The 18,307-nt window shown below is 49.0% G+C and overlaps 1 protein-coding gene across 4 annotated transcripts in view; it reads right to left on the bottom strand.

Moving 5' to 3' along the window:
• ARHGAP20 (Rho GTPase activating protein 20) overlaps window positions 1-17,299 on the bottom strand; it is a 103,246-nt gene extending 85,947 nt beyond the window's left edge. For all 4 annotated transcript variants that reach the window (XM_024105818.3, XM_065581458.1, XM_065581457.1 and 1 more), the window contains exon 1: window positions 17,012-17,299. In XM_024105818.3, the coding sequence (XP_023961586.2) occupies window positions 17,012-17,110 (99 nt within the window). In that variant the 5' untranslated portion in view covers window positions 17,111-17,299. The remainder of the gene's footprint in view (window positions 1-17,011) is intronic.
• Window positions 17,300-18,307: the final 1,008 nt, after the last annotated feature.

Raw genomic sequence — 18,307 nt, 5'->3', positions numbered from 1 at the left:
CCCTGGGAGGGACAAATTAGCTTGGACCACCCCCCACGTTCAGCGTGACCCCCTGCTGACTGCCCTGGATGCAAACTTCCCCTGCCTGACAAGGACAGGGATCCGAGCTACCACCTGCACCCCGCATGGAGTGCTGGGGTTCGGGGCTGCTGGCTCCCCCGCTGACAGGGGAGGGCTGGGGCTGCCGGCTCAAACTGCCCGGCCCCGCTCTCCACGAGGCTCGGGCTACTGGCTCCCTGGCTGACAGGGGAGGGCTCGGGCTGCCCGCTCAAACTGCCCAGCCCTGCTCTCCACGAGGCTCAGGCTGCTGGCTCCCTGGCTGACAGGAGGGCTCGGGCTGCCCGCTCAAACTGCCCGCTCTCCCCGAGGCTCGGGCTGCTGGCTCCACCGCTGATGGGGAGGGCTCGGGCTGCCGGCTCAAACTGCCCACTCTCCATGAGGCTCGGGCTGCCGGCTCCCTGGCTGACAGGGGAGGGGCTCGGGCTGCTGGATCAAACTGCCCAGCCCCGCTCTCCCTGGGGCTCGGGCTGCTGGCTCCCCTGCTGACAGGAGAGGGGCTCGGGCTGCCGGCTCAAACTGCCCGCTCTCCACGATGCTTGGGCTGCCGACTCCCTGGCTGACAGGAGAGGGCTCGGGCTGCCCGCTCAAACTGGGGCTCGGGATGTCTGCCCTGCAACGGGTCCCAGCAGAGTCCTCTGGCCGCCATTAATGAAATTTTTCTTGTGAACCCCCTGAAACGATCTGCGAACCTCCAGGGGTTCGCGAACCCCACTTTGGGAACCACTGATTTAGACAGATTCCTAGTTTAAAGAACAGAGAGTGGGACGCAATTAAAATTAAGTTAATTTAATTAATCTATTCTGTGGGGGAATGAGACAGCTTCCTAGTCTAGCGAGCTGCACCCAAGACGTCGGTTATCTCTAGCTTCCCTACCCGTGTTTTTTTTATCCACATACACACCCTGAGGTCTCGTGCTGGCAGCACTTAGGAGACCTAAGAGAATCTGTATGGCAATGAAGAGCAAGCAGAGGGCAAGGGATTAGTGGGAGGAGTGGCAATAGACATGGAGCCAGCATTTCTCCATATACAAATCCCATATGTCCATATCATGAAATTGTAACTTTTTTTTAAATAAAGGAAAGTAGTATGGTAACAAATCCTCACTGGCAGAGGCATGCAGATATGAAACATCATAAAATCAATATCCCATGAATAAGGCTATGATTCAGTCACGGGTATTTTTAGTAAAACTCATGGACAGGTCACAGGCAATAAACAAAAATTCATGGCCTGTGACCTGTCCATGAGTTGTACTATAAATACCCCTGACTACATCTTTTTTTGGGGGGGAAGGAGGGTCGCTGCTGGGTGGGGGTGCATCTGGGGGCTGCTGCTGGGGTGGGGTGGACAGCGGCACCAGCTGCTGGGGGCTGCCAAGCCAACTGCAGCTGCTCTGGCCGCCCCGGGACCGCTGCCGGGGGCCGTTGACAATGGCTGCTCTGGCTGCTGTGGGCCGCCGAGCAGTGGCTGCTCAGGAAATGGGGCCACCTGCCCGGGGCCTCCCAAGCAGCAGCCAGAGCGGCTGTCCCTGGGGACCACATGAGCAGCTGCCCCAGAGCCAGCTGCTTGGGCAGCCCTGAGGTCAGCCACACTGGCTGCTGCAGAAGTCATGGAGGTTGCGAGAAGTCACGGAATCCGTGACTTCTACGACCTCCGTGACTGACACGGAGCCCTATATGATGCACATTTTTAGTACTCTGCATGCAAAGATGGTAGGCTGGCATCTGCAAGGGGCAGAGTTAAGGTACTGTGTGTCACTGTACATTTACATACTTTCATAGTGTGGGTTTCTTCTAAATTTTACCTTATCGCTATGTTTCTTGGGTTTCTGTTTTTTTAAACTCAAACCACAGAAATGAACCTGTAATCTCAATTTCACTTAAAGTTTTCTGTTGGGGTTATAATACCATTTTAAAGTGTTATCGCTGCAAAGAAACTGTACAAACAATGCCAGATCCTCACCTGGTATGAACTAGCATAGCTCCATAGATTTCAACTGCGTTATGCTAATTTATAGGTTCCGGCCCAAATCGTTTAACAAATTAGATCTTGTAATCTTATTGATTGAAAGATGAGCAGTAAAACTGCCAGCCTTTACTCTGAGTATCAACCTAGTCATCTGCTCCAGGGAAGTCTATTCCTAAATGCTGGCATTAAACTAATTTTGGCTAGTAGTTTAAGTGGACAGTCACTTTATATTGTGTTGCTCAATTATGGCATTAATCTCCATTCTGTGAAAAAGCTAATGTACAAAAGTTCTTGAGTGGAGCTTTTTTTTTTTTAAGCAAAACAAACCTAACTGAAAATATAGCACTTTATTATGATTTCTGCATAGCATTTCATTATATTAGGCCTGGAAAGAGATCAGCAGAGCATTTGTTAAGTAGAGAACATACACAAAAATTCATTGTACATATGATTTCTTTTGTGAGGAAAAATAATTAAACACTGTACCACTTACATCTGGTATCTTATAATTTTTATGCGCATCTAGAGAAGCAAAACAGGTGTCATTCTTTTCCAGGTTAGTGCAATGAACAGACATCCTTTTTCAGCTACTTGATAGCTCTACCATTCTGATTTATGTAATATTTTTACACATCACCCTCCAGTCTCACGTAATGCTGATACTATTAAACTATTTAAGGCCCTGATCCTCAGCTTGTTCTACATCAGGGGTGGGCAAACTTTCTGGCCTGAGGGCCGCATCAGGTTTCATAAATTGTATGTAGGGCTGGTTAAGGGAGGGGGTCGTGGCCCGGCCCCCACCTCCTATCTGCCCCCCTCCCCAGGACTCCTGCCCCATCCAACCCCCCATTCCCTAATGGCCCCTCTGGGACCCCTACCCCATCCAACCACCCCTTCTCCCTGTCCCCTGACTTCCCCCAGAACCCCTGCCCCTGACTGCCCCCTGCCACTCCATCCAACCCCCCCTCCTTCCTGACTGCCCCCCCAGAATCCCTGCCCCCATTCAACCCCGTTTCCTCCCACAACCACCATCCACACCCCCGCCTCCTGGCCACCACCCCAAACTCCCCTGCCCTCTATCCAACCCGCCCTGCTCCCTGTCCCCTTACTGCGCTGCCTGGAGCACCAGTAGCTGCAGCGCTACAGCCGTGCCGCCCGGCTGGAGCTGGGCCACGCTGCCGCCGCCACCACACAGCACAGAGCACCGGGTCAGGCCAGGCTCTGCAGCTGCGCTGCCCCAGGAGCTCACAGTCCCACCGCCCAGAGCATTGCGCCGGCGGTGGAACAAGTGAGCTGAGGCTGCGGGGGAGCAGCGGGGAAAGGGTCGAGGGCTAGCCTCCAGGGCCAGGAGCTTGGGGGCCAGGCAGGACAATCCCACGGGCTGGATGTGGCCTGCGGGCATAGTTTGCCCACCCCTGTTCTACACAGACAGACCCCTAGTCCCCAACATGCAACTAAGTTTTGATTTACTTCTTTTGTGATCATCCTAGCATAATGTTTTTTGTCATGCTCAAATAATCTAAACTCACTCAATACCATATTTAGATTAATACGTGAACCTTGTTGTGTACTAAAGAAATCAAAGATCCGGTCCAGCTCCCATTTAAATCAATGACAAAGTTAGAGCAGAATCAAGTTCACAGAATGTATGTGTGTTCACAGAATGAATATTGCTGATGTATTCCAGCAAGATACAAAGCAAGAATGTCAGACGTTTTTTGGACAATAAGACACTTGCTTTTTGAGGAGAGGATAGGAACAGAAGGGCTTGCAAGCTTGATAATGAAATATGGAACCTTTGGCCTCTAAGCCAATGGTTTGAACCCAGAAGAAAAATCAATACCATTTGAGGATGATTCAGTGATCTATGTGAAATGGACGAAGAACTCAGTCTATCCCTAGCTGATAGGTGACCACAACACAAACACCACCTCTGTAAAAGGCAGACACCATTGTTGACTCACTCACTAGAATCAAAAGGATTGTATGTGTCTGGAAACTGAATTAACATCTCCATCTCTAAAAGTGGGTGAGGATTGAAGCACAGTGGCTAGCTATTGCAACCTTCACACACACTATTGCTGCTATACCTGTTCTGCAAGCAGAGGATTTTGCTCTTTTGCATGGGAAATCTGGACCGTTCAATAGGGTGACCAGATGTCCCGATTTTATAGGGTCAATCCTGATATTTGGAGCTTTTCTTATATAGGCTCCTATTACCTGTCACCCCCATCCCGATTTTTCACACTTGCTGTCTGGTCACCCTACCCTTCAACTTTTAATGAAAAGAAACCTGCCTTAAACAAAACTCACTCTATAAAATCTTTACGTCAATAAGAACGGTTAATGATTTCATTCATACAAACTCTGCCCTCTTGATGTTTGAAGTAACAATAAAAATATCTGGACATACATGCCTTATGGTTTAGTTATGTCATACTTAATTCATGTTTACAGACTTTTAAGGAAGCCTATATCAAGGTTTACAAATAATTGTTTTTACTAAGACTAAAAAAAAGCCCCAAAATATTCCTCACTGCCCAACAGTTTATCTTTCAAGATCTACTTGTGCATCAGCACTCTGAGTATATTTCACAGCTAGATTGCACAGGTATCACTAGGCCAGGGTTTCTCAAACTTCATTGCACCACGACCCCTTTCTGACAACAAAAATTACTACACGACCCCAGGAGATGGAACAGAGCTCGCCCGAGCCCTTCCACCCCAGATGGGAGCCAAAGCTCAAGCCCAACTGCCCCAGGTGGGGGTGGAAGAAATGGGGCAAAGCCAAAACCCAAGGGCTTCAGCCCCAGGCAGTGGGCCTGTAACCTGAGCCCCGCTGCCCACGGCTGAAGCAGTTGGGCTTGGGCTTCAGCTTTGGCCCTGGGCAATGGAGCTCGGGCTTTGGCCCCAGCAAGTGTAAGCCAGCCCTGGTGACCCCATTAAAACGGGGTTTTGACCCATAGTTTGAAAAACGCTGCACTAGGCTATTCATAACTTAGTAGGTAATAAGCCCTTTATGTTGTTTATTTCTGTTTTCTGCATGCCTTAATCTAATATTTTTCAAAATCATACAATACACATTGAATATAAATAAATTAAACCTCGAGAAGTTCACTATTTCTTCAGTAGGACAACAGGGCTGTTTATAACTTTCTATCCCGTTCTTGACCCCTTTTAATCAGAATTATTCTGATTGCTTCGTGAGTTGACAGTTCAGCTGTTATTAGGTTTAGCCTGTAGTGAGTGTGTGTTTGTGTGCTCCATAAATTTACAGAATGTAAAATGTCCTTCTCAGGGCTCATCTACCATAAAGGTAGATCAAGTGAATATTTAGCAAACTACTGAGTTACTGTTTACACTGGCAACATACTTTTACTTATTTACTTACAAGGACTTTCCCAAAAATAAAGTCAATTTAAGAGGGCTAACTAAGGCCTGGTCTACACTACGAGTTTAGGTCAAATTTAGCAGCGTTAAATCGAATTAAGCAAGGACACGTCCACACGATGAAGCTCTTTTTTTCGACTTAAAGGGCCCTTTAAACCGGTTTCTTTACTCCACCTCCGATGAGGGGATTAGCGCTAAAATCGGCCTTTGCGGGTCAGATTTGGGGTAGTGCGGACGGAATTCGACGTTATTGGCCTCCGGGAGCTATCCCACAGTGCTTCATTGTGACCGCTCTGGATAGCGCTCTCAACTCAGATGCACTGACCAGGTAGACAGGAAAAGCCCCGCGAACTTTTGAATTTCATTTCCTGTTTGCCCAGCGTGGAGAGCACAGGTGACCACGCAGAGCTCATCAGCACAGGTAACCATGATGGAGTCCCAGGATCGCAAAAGAGCTCCAGCATGGACAGAACGGGAGGTACGGGATCTGCTCGCCATATGGGGAGACGAATCAGTGCTAGCTGAACTCTGTAGCAGTAAACAAAATGGCAAAATATTAGAAAAAGTCTCAAAGGCCATGAAGGACAGAGGCCATAACAGGGACGCACAGCACTGCCGCGTGAAAATTAAGGAGCTAAGGGAAGCCTACCACAAAGCCAGAGAGGCAAACGGAAGGTCCGGGGCAGAGCCGCAAACATGCCGCTTCTACGCGGAGCTGCATGCCATTCTAGGGGGTGCAGCCACGACTACCCCAACCGTGTGCTTTGACTCCATCAATGGAGAATCAGGCAACAGGGAAGCGGGTTCGGGGTACGAGGAAGATGATGATGAAGACAATGAAGATAGCTCACAGCAAGGAAGCGGAGAAACCGGTTTCCCCAACAGCCAGGATATGTTTATCACCCTGGACCTGGAACCAGTAACCCCCGAACTCACCCAACGCGTGCTCCCAGACCCTGAGGGCACACAAGGGACCTCTGGTGAGTGTACCTTTGTAAATATTACACATGGTTTTAAAGCAAGCATGTTTAATGATTAATTTGCCCTGGCAATCGCAACCAGTACAGCTACTGGAAAAGTCTGTTAATGTGTATGGGGATGGAGCGGAAATCCTCCAGGGACATCTCCAGAAAGCTCTCCTTCATGTACTCCCAAAGCCTTTGTAAAAGATTTCGGGGGGGGGGCTGCCTTATCCCGTCCGCCATGGTAGGACACTTTACCACGCCAGGCCAGTAGCACGTAGTCTGGAATCATTGCATAACAAAGCATGGCAGCATATGGTCCTGGTGTTTGCTGGCATGCAGACAACATCCATTTCTTATCGCTCTTTGTTATCCTCAGGAGAGTGATATCATTCACGGTCACCTGGTTGAAATGGGGTGATTTTATTAAGGGGACATTCAGAGGTGCCCGTTCCTGCTCGGCTGAACAGAAATGTTCCCCACTGTTAGCCACGCGGTGGGGGGAGGGCTGAAGTGACCATCCCAGAGAATTGGGTGTGGGGGGGGGTAGTTGGGTTTGTGATGCATGTTAACCCAGAAACCGCAGCCCCTCCTTTTACATTGCAAACCCATTTTAAATGGCCAACCCAACGGGTGCTTGGTATGGGAAATGAGAGCGCTACTGTTTGAAACCATTCCCACATGTTAAGAAGGTTAAAAAAGCCAAAAGACTGTGGCTTACCATGGCTGCCTGCAAGCCAAAATCTGTTGCCTGGCACTGCGTGAGTGATCTCTCACACCAAACCGGCAGGCCCTCAATATGAGAGGAAAAATGCGACCTTGTAACGAAAGCATATGCTGTGTAATGTGAACAGCAAAATTTAACGTGAAAGAGTGTACCCATTGTTCTCTAAAATGTGTCTTTTTTAACCACCTCTCCCTTCTCCTCCACCAGCTGCAAATGTTTCTCCTTCACAGAGGCCAGTGAAGATTAGAAGGAGAAAACGGCAGACTCGGGATGATATGTTCTCGGAGCTCCAGATGTCCTCCCATGCTGACAGAGCACAGCAGAATGCGTGGAGGCAGACAATGTCATAGTGCAAAAAAGCACAATATGAACGAGAGGAGAGGTGGCGGGCTGAATCACGGGCTGAAGAGAGAAAGTGGCGGGCTGAAGAGGATAGGTGGCGTCAGCTTGGTGACAGAAGGCAAGAGTCGATGCTCTGGCTGCTGGAGCATCAAACTGATATGCTCCAGCGTATGGCTGAGCTGCAGGAAAGGCCGCAGGAGCAGAGACCGCCGCTACAGCCCCTGTGAAACCAACAGCCCTCCTCCCCAAGTTCCATAGCCTCCTCACCCAGACGCCCAAGAACGCGGTGGGGGGGCCTCCGGCCACCCAGTCACTCCACCCCAGATGATTGCCCAAGCATCAGAAAGCTGGCCTTCAATAAGTGTTAAAGTTTTAAACTGCAGTGTGTCCTTTTCCTTCCCTCCTCCCCCACCCCTCCCGGGCTACCTTGGCAGTTATCCCCCTAGTTGTGTGATGAATTAATAAAGAATGCATGAATGTGAAGTAACAATGACTTTATTGCCTCTGCAAGCGGTGCTCGAAGGGGGGAGGAGAGGGTGGTTAGTTTACAGGGAATTAGAGTGAACTGGGGGGCGGGGACGGAGGGTTCATCAAGGAGAAACAAACAGAAGTTTCACACCGTAGCCTGGCCAGTCACAAAACTCATTTTCAAAGCTTCTGTGATGCGCACCGCGCCCTGCTGTACTCTTCTAATCGCCCTGGTGTCTGGCTGCGCATAATCAGCGGCCAGGCAATTTGCCTCAACCTCCCACCCCGCCATAAATGTCTCCCCCTTACTCTCACAGATATTGTGGAGCACACAGCAAGCAGCAATAACAATTGGGATATTGGCTTCGCTGAGGTCTATCTGAGTCAATAAACTGCGCCAGCGCGCTTTTAAACGTCCAAATGCACATTCCACCACCATTCGGCACTTGCTCAGCCTATAGTTGAACAGGTCCTGACTACTGTCCAGGCTGCCTGTGTACGGCTTCATGAGCCATGGCATTAAGGGGTAGGCTGGTCCCCAAGGATAATGATAGGCATTTCAACATCCCCAATGGTTATTTTCTGGTCCGGGAAGAAAGTCCCTTCCTCCAGCTTTTGAAACAGACCAGAATTCCTGAAGACATGAGCATCATGTACCTTTCCCGGCCATCCCACGTTGACGTTAGTGAAACGTCCCTTGTGATCCACTAGGGCTTGCAGCAGCATTGAAAAGTACCCCTTGCGGTTTATGTACTCGGTGGCTTGGTGCTCCGGTGACAAGATAGGGATATGGGTTCTGACTATCGTCCCACCACAGTTTAGGAATCCCATTGCAGCAAAGCCATCCACTGTGACCTGCATGTTTCCCAGAGTCACTACCCTTGATATCAGCAGGTCTTTGATTGCGTTGGCTACTTGGATCACAGCAGCCCACACAGTAGATTTGCCCACTCCAAATTGATTCCCAACTGACCGGTAGCTGTCTGGCGTTGCAAGCTTCCACAGGGCTATCGCCACTTGCTTCTCAACTGTGAGGGCTGCTCTCATCCTGGTATTCTGGCGCTTCAGGGCAGGGGAAAGCAAGTCACAAAGTTCCATGAAAGTGCCCTTACGCATGCGAAAATTTCGTAGCCACTGGGAATTGTCCCACACCTGCAACACGATGCGGTCCCACCAGTCTGTGCTTGTTTCCCGGGCCCAGAATCAGCATTCCACGCCATGAACCTGCCCCAGTAACACCATGATTTGCACATTGCTGGGACCTGTACTTTGTGAGAGGTCTATGTCCACGTCAATTTCCTCATCACTCTCGTCGCCGCGCTGCAATCGCCTCCTCGGCTGGTCCGGGTTTCGCTTTGGCATGTCCTGGCTCTGCATATACTCCAGGACAATGCGTGTGGTGTTCATAGTGCTCATAATTGCCGCGGTGATCTGAGCGGGCTCCATGATCCCAGTGCTAGCTATGGCTCCTGGTCTGAAAAAAGGCGCGAAACTAGTATCTGACGGACCAGGGTAGGGAGGGAGGGCCGAGTGATGACATGGCGTACAGGTACAGGGAATTAAAATCAAGAAAGGTGGCTGTGCATCAGGGAGAAACACAAAACAACTGTCACACAGAATGGCTGCCCCCAAAGATTGAACTCAAAACCCTGGGTTTAGCAGGCCGTTGATTTCATGGAGGGAGGGGGAAGCAAATGAATACAGAACAAATCTGGTCCATCTATTTTTTACATCTTAAGCTGGCAGCAGACGGTGCAGCATGACTGATAGCCATCGGCATCTTCTGGGTGCTTGGCAGAAAGTGCTGTATTACGACTGCTAGCCATCATCGTCAAGACGGTTCAATAGGACTGCCGGCAGGACTGAGTCTCCAGGAGACAAAACATGTCTGCCCAGGTGCCTCTGACCGAGCTCACTGAGGAATACGACGACGATGGATACCAGTCATAATACACCATCTACTGCCAAAAGGCAATTAGCTGCTGCTGTGTAGCAATGCAGTACCATGTCTGCTGGATGACGTATGGTGACGGTGAGCTGAGCTGAGCGGGCTCCATGCTTGCCATGGTATGTTGTCTGCACAGATAACCCGGATAAAAAGGCGCGAATCGATTGTCTGCCGTTGCTCTGACGGAGGGGCCTGACGACATGTACCCAGAACCCCCGCGACACTGTTTTTGCATCATCAGGCATTGGGATCTCAACCCAGAATTCCAATGGGCGGCGGAGACTGCGGGAAATGTGGGATAGCTACCCACAGTGCAACGCTCCGGAAGTCGACGCTAGCCTCGGTACTGTGGACGCGGTCCGCCGACTTAATGCACTTAGAGCATTTTATGTGGGGACACACACAATCGATTGTATAAAACCGATTTCTATAAAACTGGCTTCTATAAATTCGACCTACTTTCGTAGTGTAGACATACCCTAAGGAGAAAACAATTACAGAGGCATGAGAGGAAAGAGACATCAACACAAGAGGATGATCGGGGTGGCAGAGTGCACAGTAAGAGACAGAGACTAAAAGCAAAGTTGGGGTAGGAATACAGAAGATCAGTAAGAGAAATTATGAGCAAGAAAAGATGTGCATCAGCAGTCATACTACTACCCTAGATCAAAAACTCTTATGGCTTTAATTTAAATCTGGCAGGGAGATCTCACCTATTATGTTGTTTCAAATGTTGGTGGGAAGGAGGAATACTAACAAAAAAAATGGAGAAAGGGGTTGTAGCGAAAATGAATGCTAAATATTCAAGTCCTATTGCCAGCAGTGCTTCAGCACTTCCTTGCTATCCTCCCCTTCTACTTTATTCCAGTTATTCTGCTACCGGGCAAGTGCATGCATATATACACACACAGCAAGAGGAGGATTAACACTTGGTACAGTTGTGTCTGTGCTCCTGTAGTGCAGAGCTTTCCCAGTGGCAGTTTAAAACTGACAAACCTCATATAGTTCTTGTCTATGTCAAGTGGCTACTGGGGAAGTATTGATGTGGCAGAAATCCCATTTGGGGAACTAACAAAATGCAGGCGGGTGTGAAAGCTGTGAATCCCGTCCTCTTACATTCATCTTAAAGCCTAGTTTCTTCCCATCATTTGAAAGAATACGGGGAGCTCTCTCAAACACCCAAACTTCAATTTAATCTCTGGCAGGATTTTCTGAAAGGCCGGAAGGGTCTCAGAAGTTATGATAGGCATCCACTAAGCATGTGTCTCATGTCACCTTCCTCAGGTGTCTGATGTTTGCTCACTGTACTGAGTGCATTCATTTCCCTGATGTACTGACATAGATGGAGCAGGTCACAGCTAGATTCCAAGGTATCTCTGCCTTTCGTTACATGTGTCAGGCTACAGAATGTAAATATGCAACTATCCTGTCTCCAGGTGAAGAAGAGGAGACAAAGGAGTCATAAATACTAACAGAGCATAAATGAGAGCTTACCTGTGAGTACAGATTGTACACAGAAATCTGCTAGACACATGCATGAGAAGCAGACAAAGGATTCTAATAGCCTTAAACGAATATAAAAAAGGAAAAAGGCTGCCTCTGCTTCCTTAACTCATTCCCCTTGTACCTAGATACTGCAAGCAACTCAGTCAAAACAAGATGTGACATATACAATTCCTAGGTACTGGAGACTACAGTTTTTATTGAGGACTGCTACTACGTTGGAGTGAAAAAACAAGGCCAGGAAACTCAGGAACTGGGACATCATTTTATTCGCCAGACATATAACGTTCTACTTTTCCCATGGATGGCCACCCTCAAAAATGAATCACTAATCCTGGACCCTTGACAAAAGCAACATTGCTGGGCACTTAGGTACAGTACTATGTATCATAAATCAATACATGCCATATAACTGGCTCATTCCTAAGCAGCAAGTGCATTAATGATTTAGTTAATCTTAACTACATGCTATTTTCAGTCCTCATTTGTCTTAAAATTGCTCATATCACCTTAAACATATGCAGTAATTTTCCATTACAGGGATAACAGTGTGTTGTGAGAAGTGTCCCTAGGCAGCCAGGATTCCAGTTATCATTAGCAGTAATATTATTATAGTATCACCCAAAGGCCCCAAAATCTGACCCCCTTGTACTAGGCAAGATACAAATTTATGGGAAGATATAAACCGCACCCAAAGAGCTTACGCTCCAAAATAAATAAATGAATATAAGGGCATGGGAAAGGGATACAACATACAAGCAATGTAATCAGGTATTGGCAGGTATATAGAGAAAACAACAACATGTATTTGCCTATTTTTACAGGGGGATGAAGAGGCAGAGAAAGGGGGAGGTTATACTTTCCCCTGCTTATTCTAATATTGCTCCCTAGTTTTTTAACTATATCCACCAAGTACAAGTTTCTGCATCACCTGAATTCTTCCTTCCTTAGCATAGTAAGCAACAGCCATACCCGTGATCACAACAGTTGCATCAATATAACTATATTGGTTTTGAAACAAATATCCTCAAATCAACACAAAAACCATGTGTAGACTAGCCCTCAAAAGTCAGGCCCTCAGTCAAAAAAAATTGGCATAGCTCCTCTGACGTCAATGGCGCGATACCAATTTACACCAGCTTAGAAACCGTTTTAGGATTTTTCACAAGCACAACAATAATAGTTTGCACTTCTATATCAAATGTAGAAGTGCAAAGTATTTCAAATGTCTCTAACATAGATTGACGATGCCTCAGAAAATCTCTGATGTAGGTAACTCCTTATATCCATTTTGCATCTAGAGAAGATGAGGCATGCAGAACTTTTGCTATTTGCTCAAAGTCACACACAAGTAGATGGCAAAGCTGGGAGCAAAACATAGGCAGCTTCCACCTTCCAGCCCTATGGTTCAACAGAAATCACACATTCCTTCTATTTGCTTTGACAACTACATGCAAACTAATAACTTAAGATAAAATAGAGTTCTGAGAAACACAGAAGAGCGTAACTATTTCTGCTAAGTAAGCTTAATTCAGACTGAGTAAAATACAGTCATGATAAGAAGAACGAGTAATTTAGTGACTACTGATAGTCTCTCTTATTTCAAGAGGGTTCATGTCAGGAGGTTAAAGCCATTTTAACATCTTTAATCTTAAATATCATATTTGCATTAATCTCTCTCAATTTGCATTAGCCCTGTTTTGATCTTTGAGATTGTCACCAGTCTCTATACTGATCTATTACCAACTTGCTCTCCCATATAATTTCATATGTAACCAGCACACAAGGGAGTTTATCTCCCACTGTAACAAGAAGGATTCCATCCATTCTTCTGTTATATGCACACTGTAAGATAATTACCATAGATATATAGGTACTTACAGAGTAAGTATCACTGTAGTATCTAAGCAGTAACGATACCTCATTTGAGATTCCATTCCATGCAAAACTAGGGCCAGGCCTTGACCTCTGTTGAACTAGTATAGAAAGATCATAGGCAGCCTCTTCCTCACTCATGCAGCAGGCCAGGTTTCCAGTGCAGTACTTAAAGAGCACTAAGGACGTGGACCTATAAAAGCCACCACATCATCAACTCAAAAGCCAATATATGCAGAGTCGAGAGTGTGACCAACCTTACCCCCACCTAGCATGCAACATGCCATCTGCAGCATTTACAAGCCAGAGGCACAAGCTGCTTCTTTTCAAACATACATATCCCACTTTGTGTGCCTCCACTAGATGGAATCCTGACATGGCTGTCAGGATCTGTGGGAAGTGGGCATGCTAACCAGCATCATTGCGCCCTCTCAGCACTGGCTAGAGGCTGAGCAGAATTTGGGCGGTAAAGTCCCTTAGCCTGTAACCTCCTTGGAGCAAGGTCTGTCCTTGAGTGTTTGGAAAGTGTCACCATTAATAAAAATGCACTTTTTATTACTTTATATTATTTACATCCAAAATGCTGAATTACACATAGGAGGCTGTAATAAAATACTTCGAATCTCACAGCATTTGAAGCTTCCTATCATTCTATTGTTCTTGTTTCCCCTTCATTTCACAGGGCATTTGGGCTTTCACAGGTTGCAAGGTATAATATGCACAGAGATTACATTCAGAAAATGGGGAAGGAACAATAGAAAAAAAAACAACCTTCAGGGGCCACATTTTAGATCATAGTATTTAGAGATGGAAAGTGTCTATTAGATCAATAGCCCCAACAGCCATGGCAGGATATAGTTCCAGTTTAAGGGGGTGTAGCAGATATCCCATAATGGTATGTGTCAGATATTTCACTGATACTACATTTGGTCTTAGCCAAAAATATTCTAGGTGATTGTTTTATCTATAAAAACAACAAGGAGTCCGGTGGCACCTTAAAGACTAACAGATTTATTTGGGCATCAGCTTTCGTGGGTAAAAAAACCACTTAGTCAGATGCACGAAGTGAAAATTACAAATGCAGTTATTGTTATACTGACACATGAAGAGAAGGGAGTTACCTCACAAGTGGTGAACCAGTGCTGACATTCTGTTCTCCACTTGTGAGGTAACTCCCTTCTCTTCATGTGTCAGTATAATAATGCCTGCATCTGTAATTTTCACTCCGTGCATCTGAAGAAGTGGGGTTTTTACCCACGAAAGCTTATGCCCAAATAAGTCTGTTAGTCTTTAAGGTGCCACCGGACTCCTTGTTGTTTTTGTGGATACAGACTAACACAGCTACCCCCGGATACCTGCTTTATCTATACATTTTCACTTGCTGCCACTGAACTGGGTCAGAACAGTGGCTGGTTACAGTACTGCAGCATGCACTTTCAGTCTGGTTGCATTCATTGTCAGACAGATAGAAAATACAACACTTTTTATTGCCCCTACAATTGAGATGTAACATACAAGCTTTCTGACCATGAGGATTGTTTCTTCAGGTGGAGCAGCATTATGGAGAGACTAAGATTTGTAGCTGCCCTGCAGCTCCGCACTGCTCTTGTGGCCAATAAAGTTCCATGCCTAAGCACAAGATTGAATACAAGCGTGTCCTTTAGCAAAAAGGTTTCACTCTCCTCCTAACCTCATATAATTAGGGCTGGAAAGATTTATGAAGGGCATTCCCAACCCAGCCAGGCATTATAATCCCAAGAACCAATCTGGCAGTATTGTGTGTAATTCTCTAAGGAAAAGGTATTTGTTTGCATGAATTTAATGACATTTTAATGCAAACTCTGTAAGCAAGAAGGGATTCCTATTCAAACTCCATGCATCTGATGAAGTGGGTTTTAGCCCACGAAAGCTTATGCCCAAATAAATTTGTTAGTCTCTAAGGTGCCACAAGGACTTCTCGTTGTTTTTGCTGATACAGACTAACACAGCTACCACTCTGAAACCTCGGTTCTCTCAGTGAGCTTCAAATGGAAAAATAATGCACAATATGCAGAGCTAAAATGAAAAAGGCAATCCTATTTTACATTGTGGTGAGAATATGGCAGAGACAACTTAACTGGCTGTATATTACAATGGAAACTTAGCATCCACATAATCAGGCCAGGAAACAAACAAACCCTAGTTCTAGCAGTAAAATGAGATTTTGAAGATGGCTTTGGATATGAGCTGTGTCCGATTTTCCTGTAACTGATGGAACACGATTGGCGCTTATTTTCTTCCCCGGAAACCCCTTGCTTGTTTCTTTCAATTTAAAAGCGCGTGGGGCAACGTCCAGAGTCCTCCCCCGCTGGCCCCGGCCGGACAAAGCGCAGACAAGGAGCAAAGTAATTACAGAACAAGGAGCTATTCCGAGTCGCCTCGATCTAATAAGTAACAATCACCTTCAACCGCGTCTCTCTCAATCACCACCTAACATATACGGACATCTCTGGTTTGTGCCACTATCACTCACGTTCATGTCAACAGCTCCTTTGAAACAAACCCCGTGGCTTTTCCCTTAGACACAGCATGGATCATTATGGCAAATTACTAGAGAAAACAGCTAACGGCAATCATCACTGTCGCAGGCAGACACAGCACAGGGAAACGACCCGTGCCGAGGGTGACAAATGCCCCTGGATTCAAACAAGCAGTGTCAGCCTCTTGCCCTAAGTAACACATTCGGGGGACGCAGTGTATGGCAGGTTGGATTTCGTGGGTCTTCTTTGCGATTACTGTAAATAAATGGCTCGTTCAGCCGGGGCCAGAGCGGATCCGGCAAACCACAGCTTTACACCAAGCTGCACCGCGCGGCCAGCGCCAACCCGCGGGGGAGTCCGGGGACATCCTGCAAAGACAGGGCCGGGGACGGGGCTGCCATGGGAGAGGGAGGGGCGTTAACGCTATGGGGCGCGGGGCGTATCGTCTTCGAATAGGGGCATAGGATAAGGGATGGGGAAGCGGCGCTTCCTCCTCCGCAGTGATGCCCGGGAATTGGGGGGAGGGGGAAGGTAATGAGGGCTCTCGCGCTTCCTGCCCGCCCGGGAGTTTCGGGATTATGGGGGTGTCCTCGGGGCTCTCCGCTGCCCGGGTGCATATGGGGGGGCTCGGGGCTCTCCACTACCGAGGTGCATGTGGGGGGATGCGGGGCTCGGGGCTCTCCACTAGCCGGGTGCATCTAGGGAGATGAGGGGTTCGGGGCTCTCCGCGACCCGGGTGCATCTGGGGGGAATGAGCGGCTCGGGGCTCTCCGCTACCCGGGTGCATCGGGGGGGGGGGGATGAACGGCTCGGGGCTCTCCGCGACCCGGGTGCGTTGGGGGGGGGGGATGAGGGGCTCGGGGCTCTCCGCGACCCGGGTGCATTGAGGGGGGATGAGGGGTTCGGGGCTCCCCGCGTGCATTGGGGGGAAGATGAGGGGCTCGGGGCTCTCCGCGACCCGGGTGCATGGGGGGGGGGAGATGAGGGGCTCGGGGCTCTCCGCGACCCGGGTGCATTGGGGGGGGGGGGAAGATGAGGGGCTCGGGGCTCTCCGCGACCCGGGTGCATTGGGGGGGGGGGAAGATGAGGGGCTCGGGGCTCTCCGCGACCCGGGTGCATTGGGGGGGGGGGAAGATGAGGGGCTCGGGGCTCTCCGCGACCCGGGTGCATTGGGGGGGGAAGATGAGGGGCTCGGGGCTCTCCGCGATCCGGGTGCATTGGGGGGGTGATGAGGGGCTCTCTCTCTCACCTTCTTGCTCTCGGAGGCTGCGGAGGCTCTGGACTCCCCGCTCACAGAGGACGAGCGCCCCTGCCCGACGTGATCCTGTTGCGGGGACATCGCTTCCATCAAGCTCCTTTCCCCGAGCGGCCCGAACTCCCGCCGAGGTCACAGGCTCATCCCTCCGGCGGCGGCGGGCACTGAGGACCCCGCGCGGCGGCTGCACCATGGACAGTGAGGCTACCAGCGAGCGGGACCACAGTGCATCGGACACCCGCTCCGATAGCCCCGCCCACTCAGCCAGATGGCTCCGCCCACACACCGCTCGGGAGCGCTTTCTCTGTCCCCCACCCACCTCCCACGCGGAGGGCCGCGGCTTGGCTGTGGTTACTGCGCATGCTCAGCGCGCGGCTGCTCAGTGGCAGGCCGCGCGGGGGCAGTGGAGCTGCAGCGGCAGGTGTCCCCGCCGCAGGGCTCGCGCTGCTCGGACGCGCTGGGCCCTGCGCGTTCCCTGGGGGCCGAGCCAAGCATTGTAGCGCCTGCACCGGGGATGCAGCCCCTGCCTGTGTGAACGGGCGCGACTCCGTGCGCAGGGGAGGTCGAATTTGACGCTGTAGCTCTAGAGTCACGAATCGGAACGAGGCAGTTAGTGAGTGTTAATGTGCAGCCTCCCCGCGGGCACACGACATCTGCAATCAAGACTCGTGCCCCACTCAGTCGAGCACCCTCTGCAAAGCCCCATTCAGCTGTCAGTATTTTCGAAGCATTTTTTTTCTCGTAGGGTTGAATACCAAGATGTTGCTTTCTGTTTATAAATAGCCTGCTGATGTGCTCTAGACACTAGACTGCTCCACTTGCGCAGATGGAACACAGGCTGGTTTATAAAGCAAATGCTTCTGCTTTTAAATACATTGTTCAGGCCACAGTCTCCCCTTTCCATCTAGCCACCCACCGAGAGGAAATAACCCGAAAGATCTGCAGACTTGGGGTGCAGTTAGGAAAATCAGGGCCAGAATGCCTGGCTCAGGAGTCAGATACACGCTGCCCCTGTCTAACCACACACCAGTTGGTTCCTCCTGCCTGCAATACTGGCAGCACAGCTGGCTCAGTCCCATCTGTAGCTCCCAGCAACGCTCATGTGTCCCCGTCCAACCTGGGCGATCACATTTCCTAAAAAGGGAAGCAGCATAAATTACAATTAGAGAAGGGAACATTGTACAGAGCACGTTTGTTCCCCAGCACTTCCTTCCAGGGGGAGGACATGAACCTGTCCCATGTGGAGCTTATGCAATATGCTGTTGACATTGAAGGGCTCTTGATGGCTAG

This window comes from Chrysemys picta, chromosome 1, assembly GCF_011386835.1.
Source record: "Chrysemys picta bellii isolate R12L10 chromosome 1, ASM1138683v2, whole genome shotgun sequence".
NCBI lineage: Eukaryota > Metazoa > Chordata > Testudines > Emydidae > Chrysemys > Chrysemys picta.
This window is presented reverse-complemented; position numbering and strand designations above follow the sequence as displayed.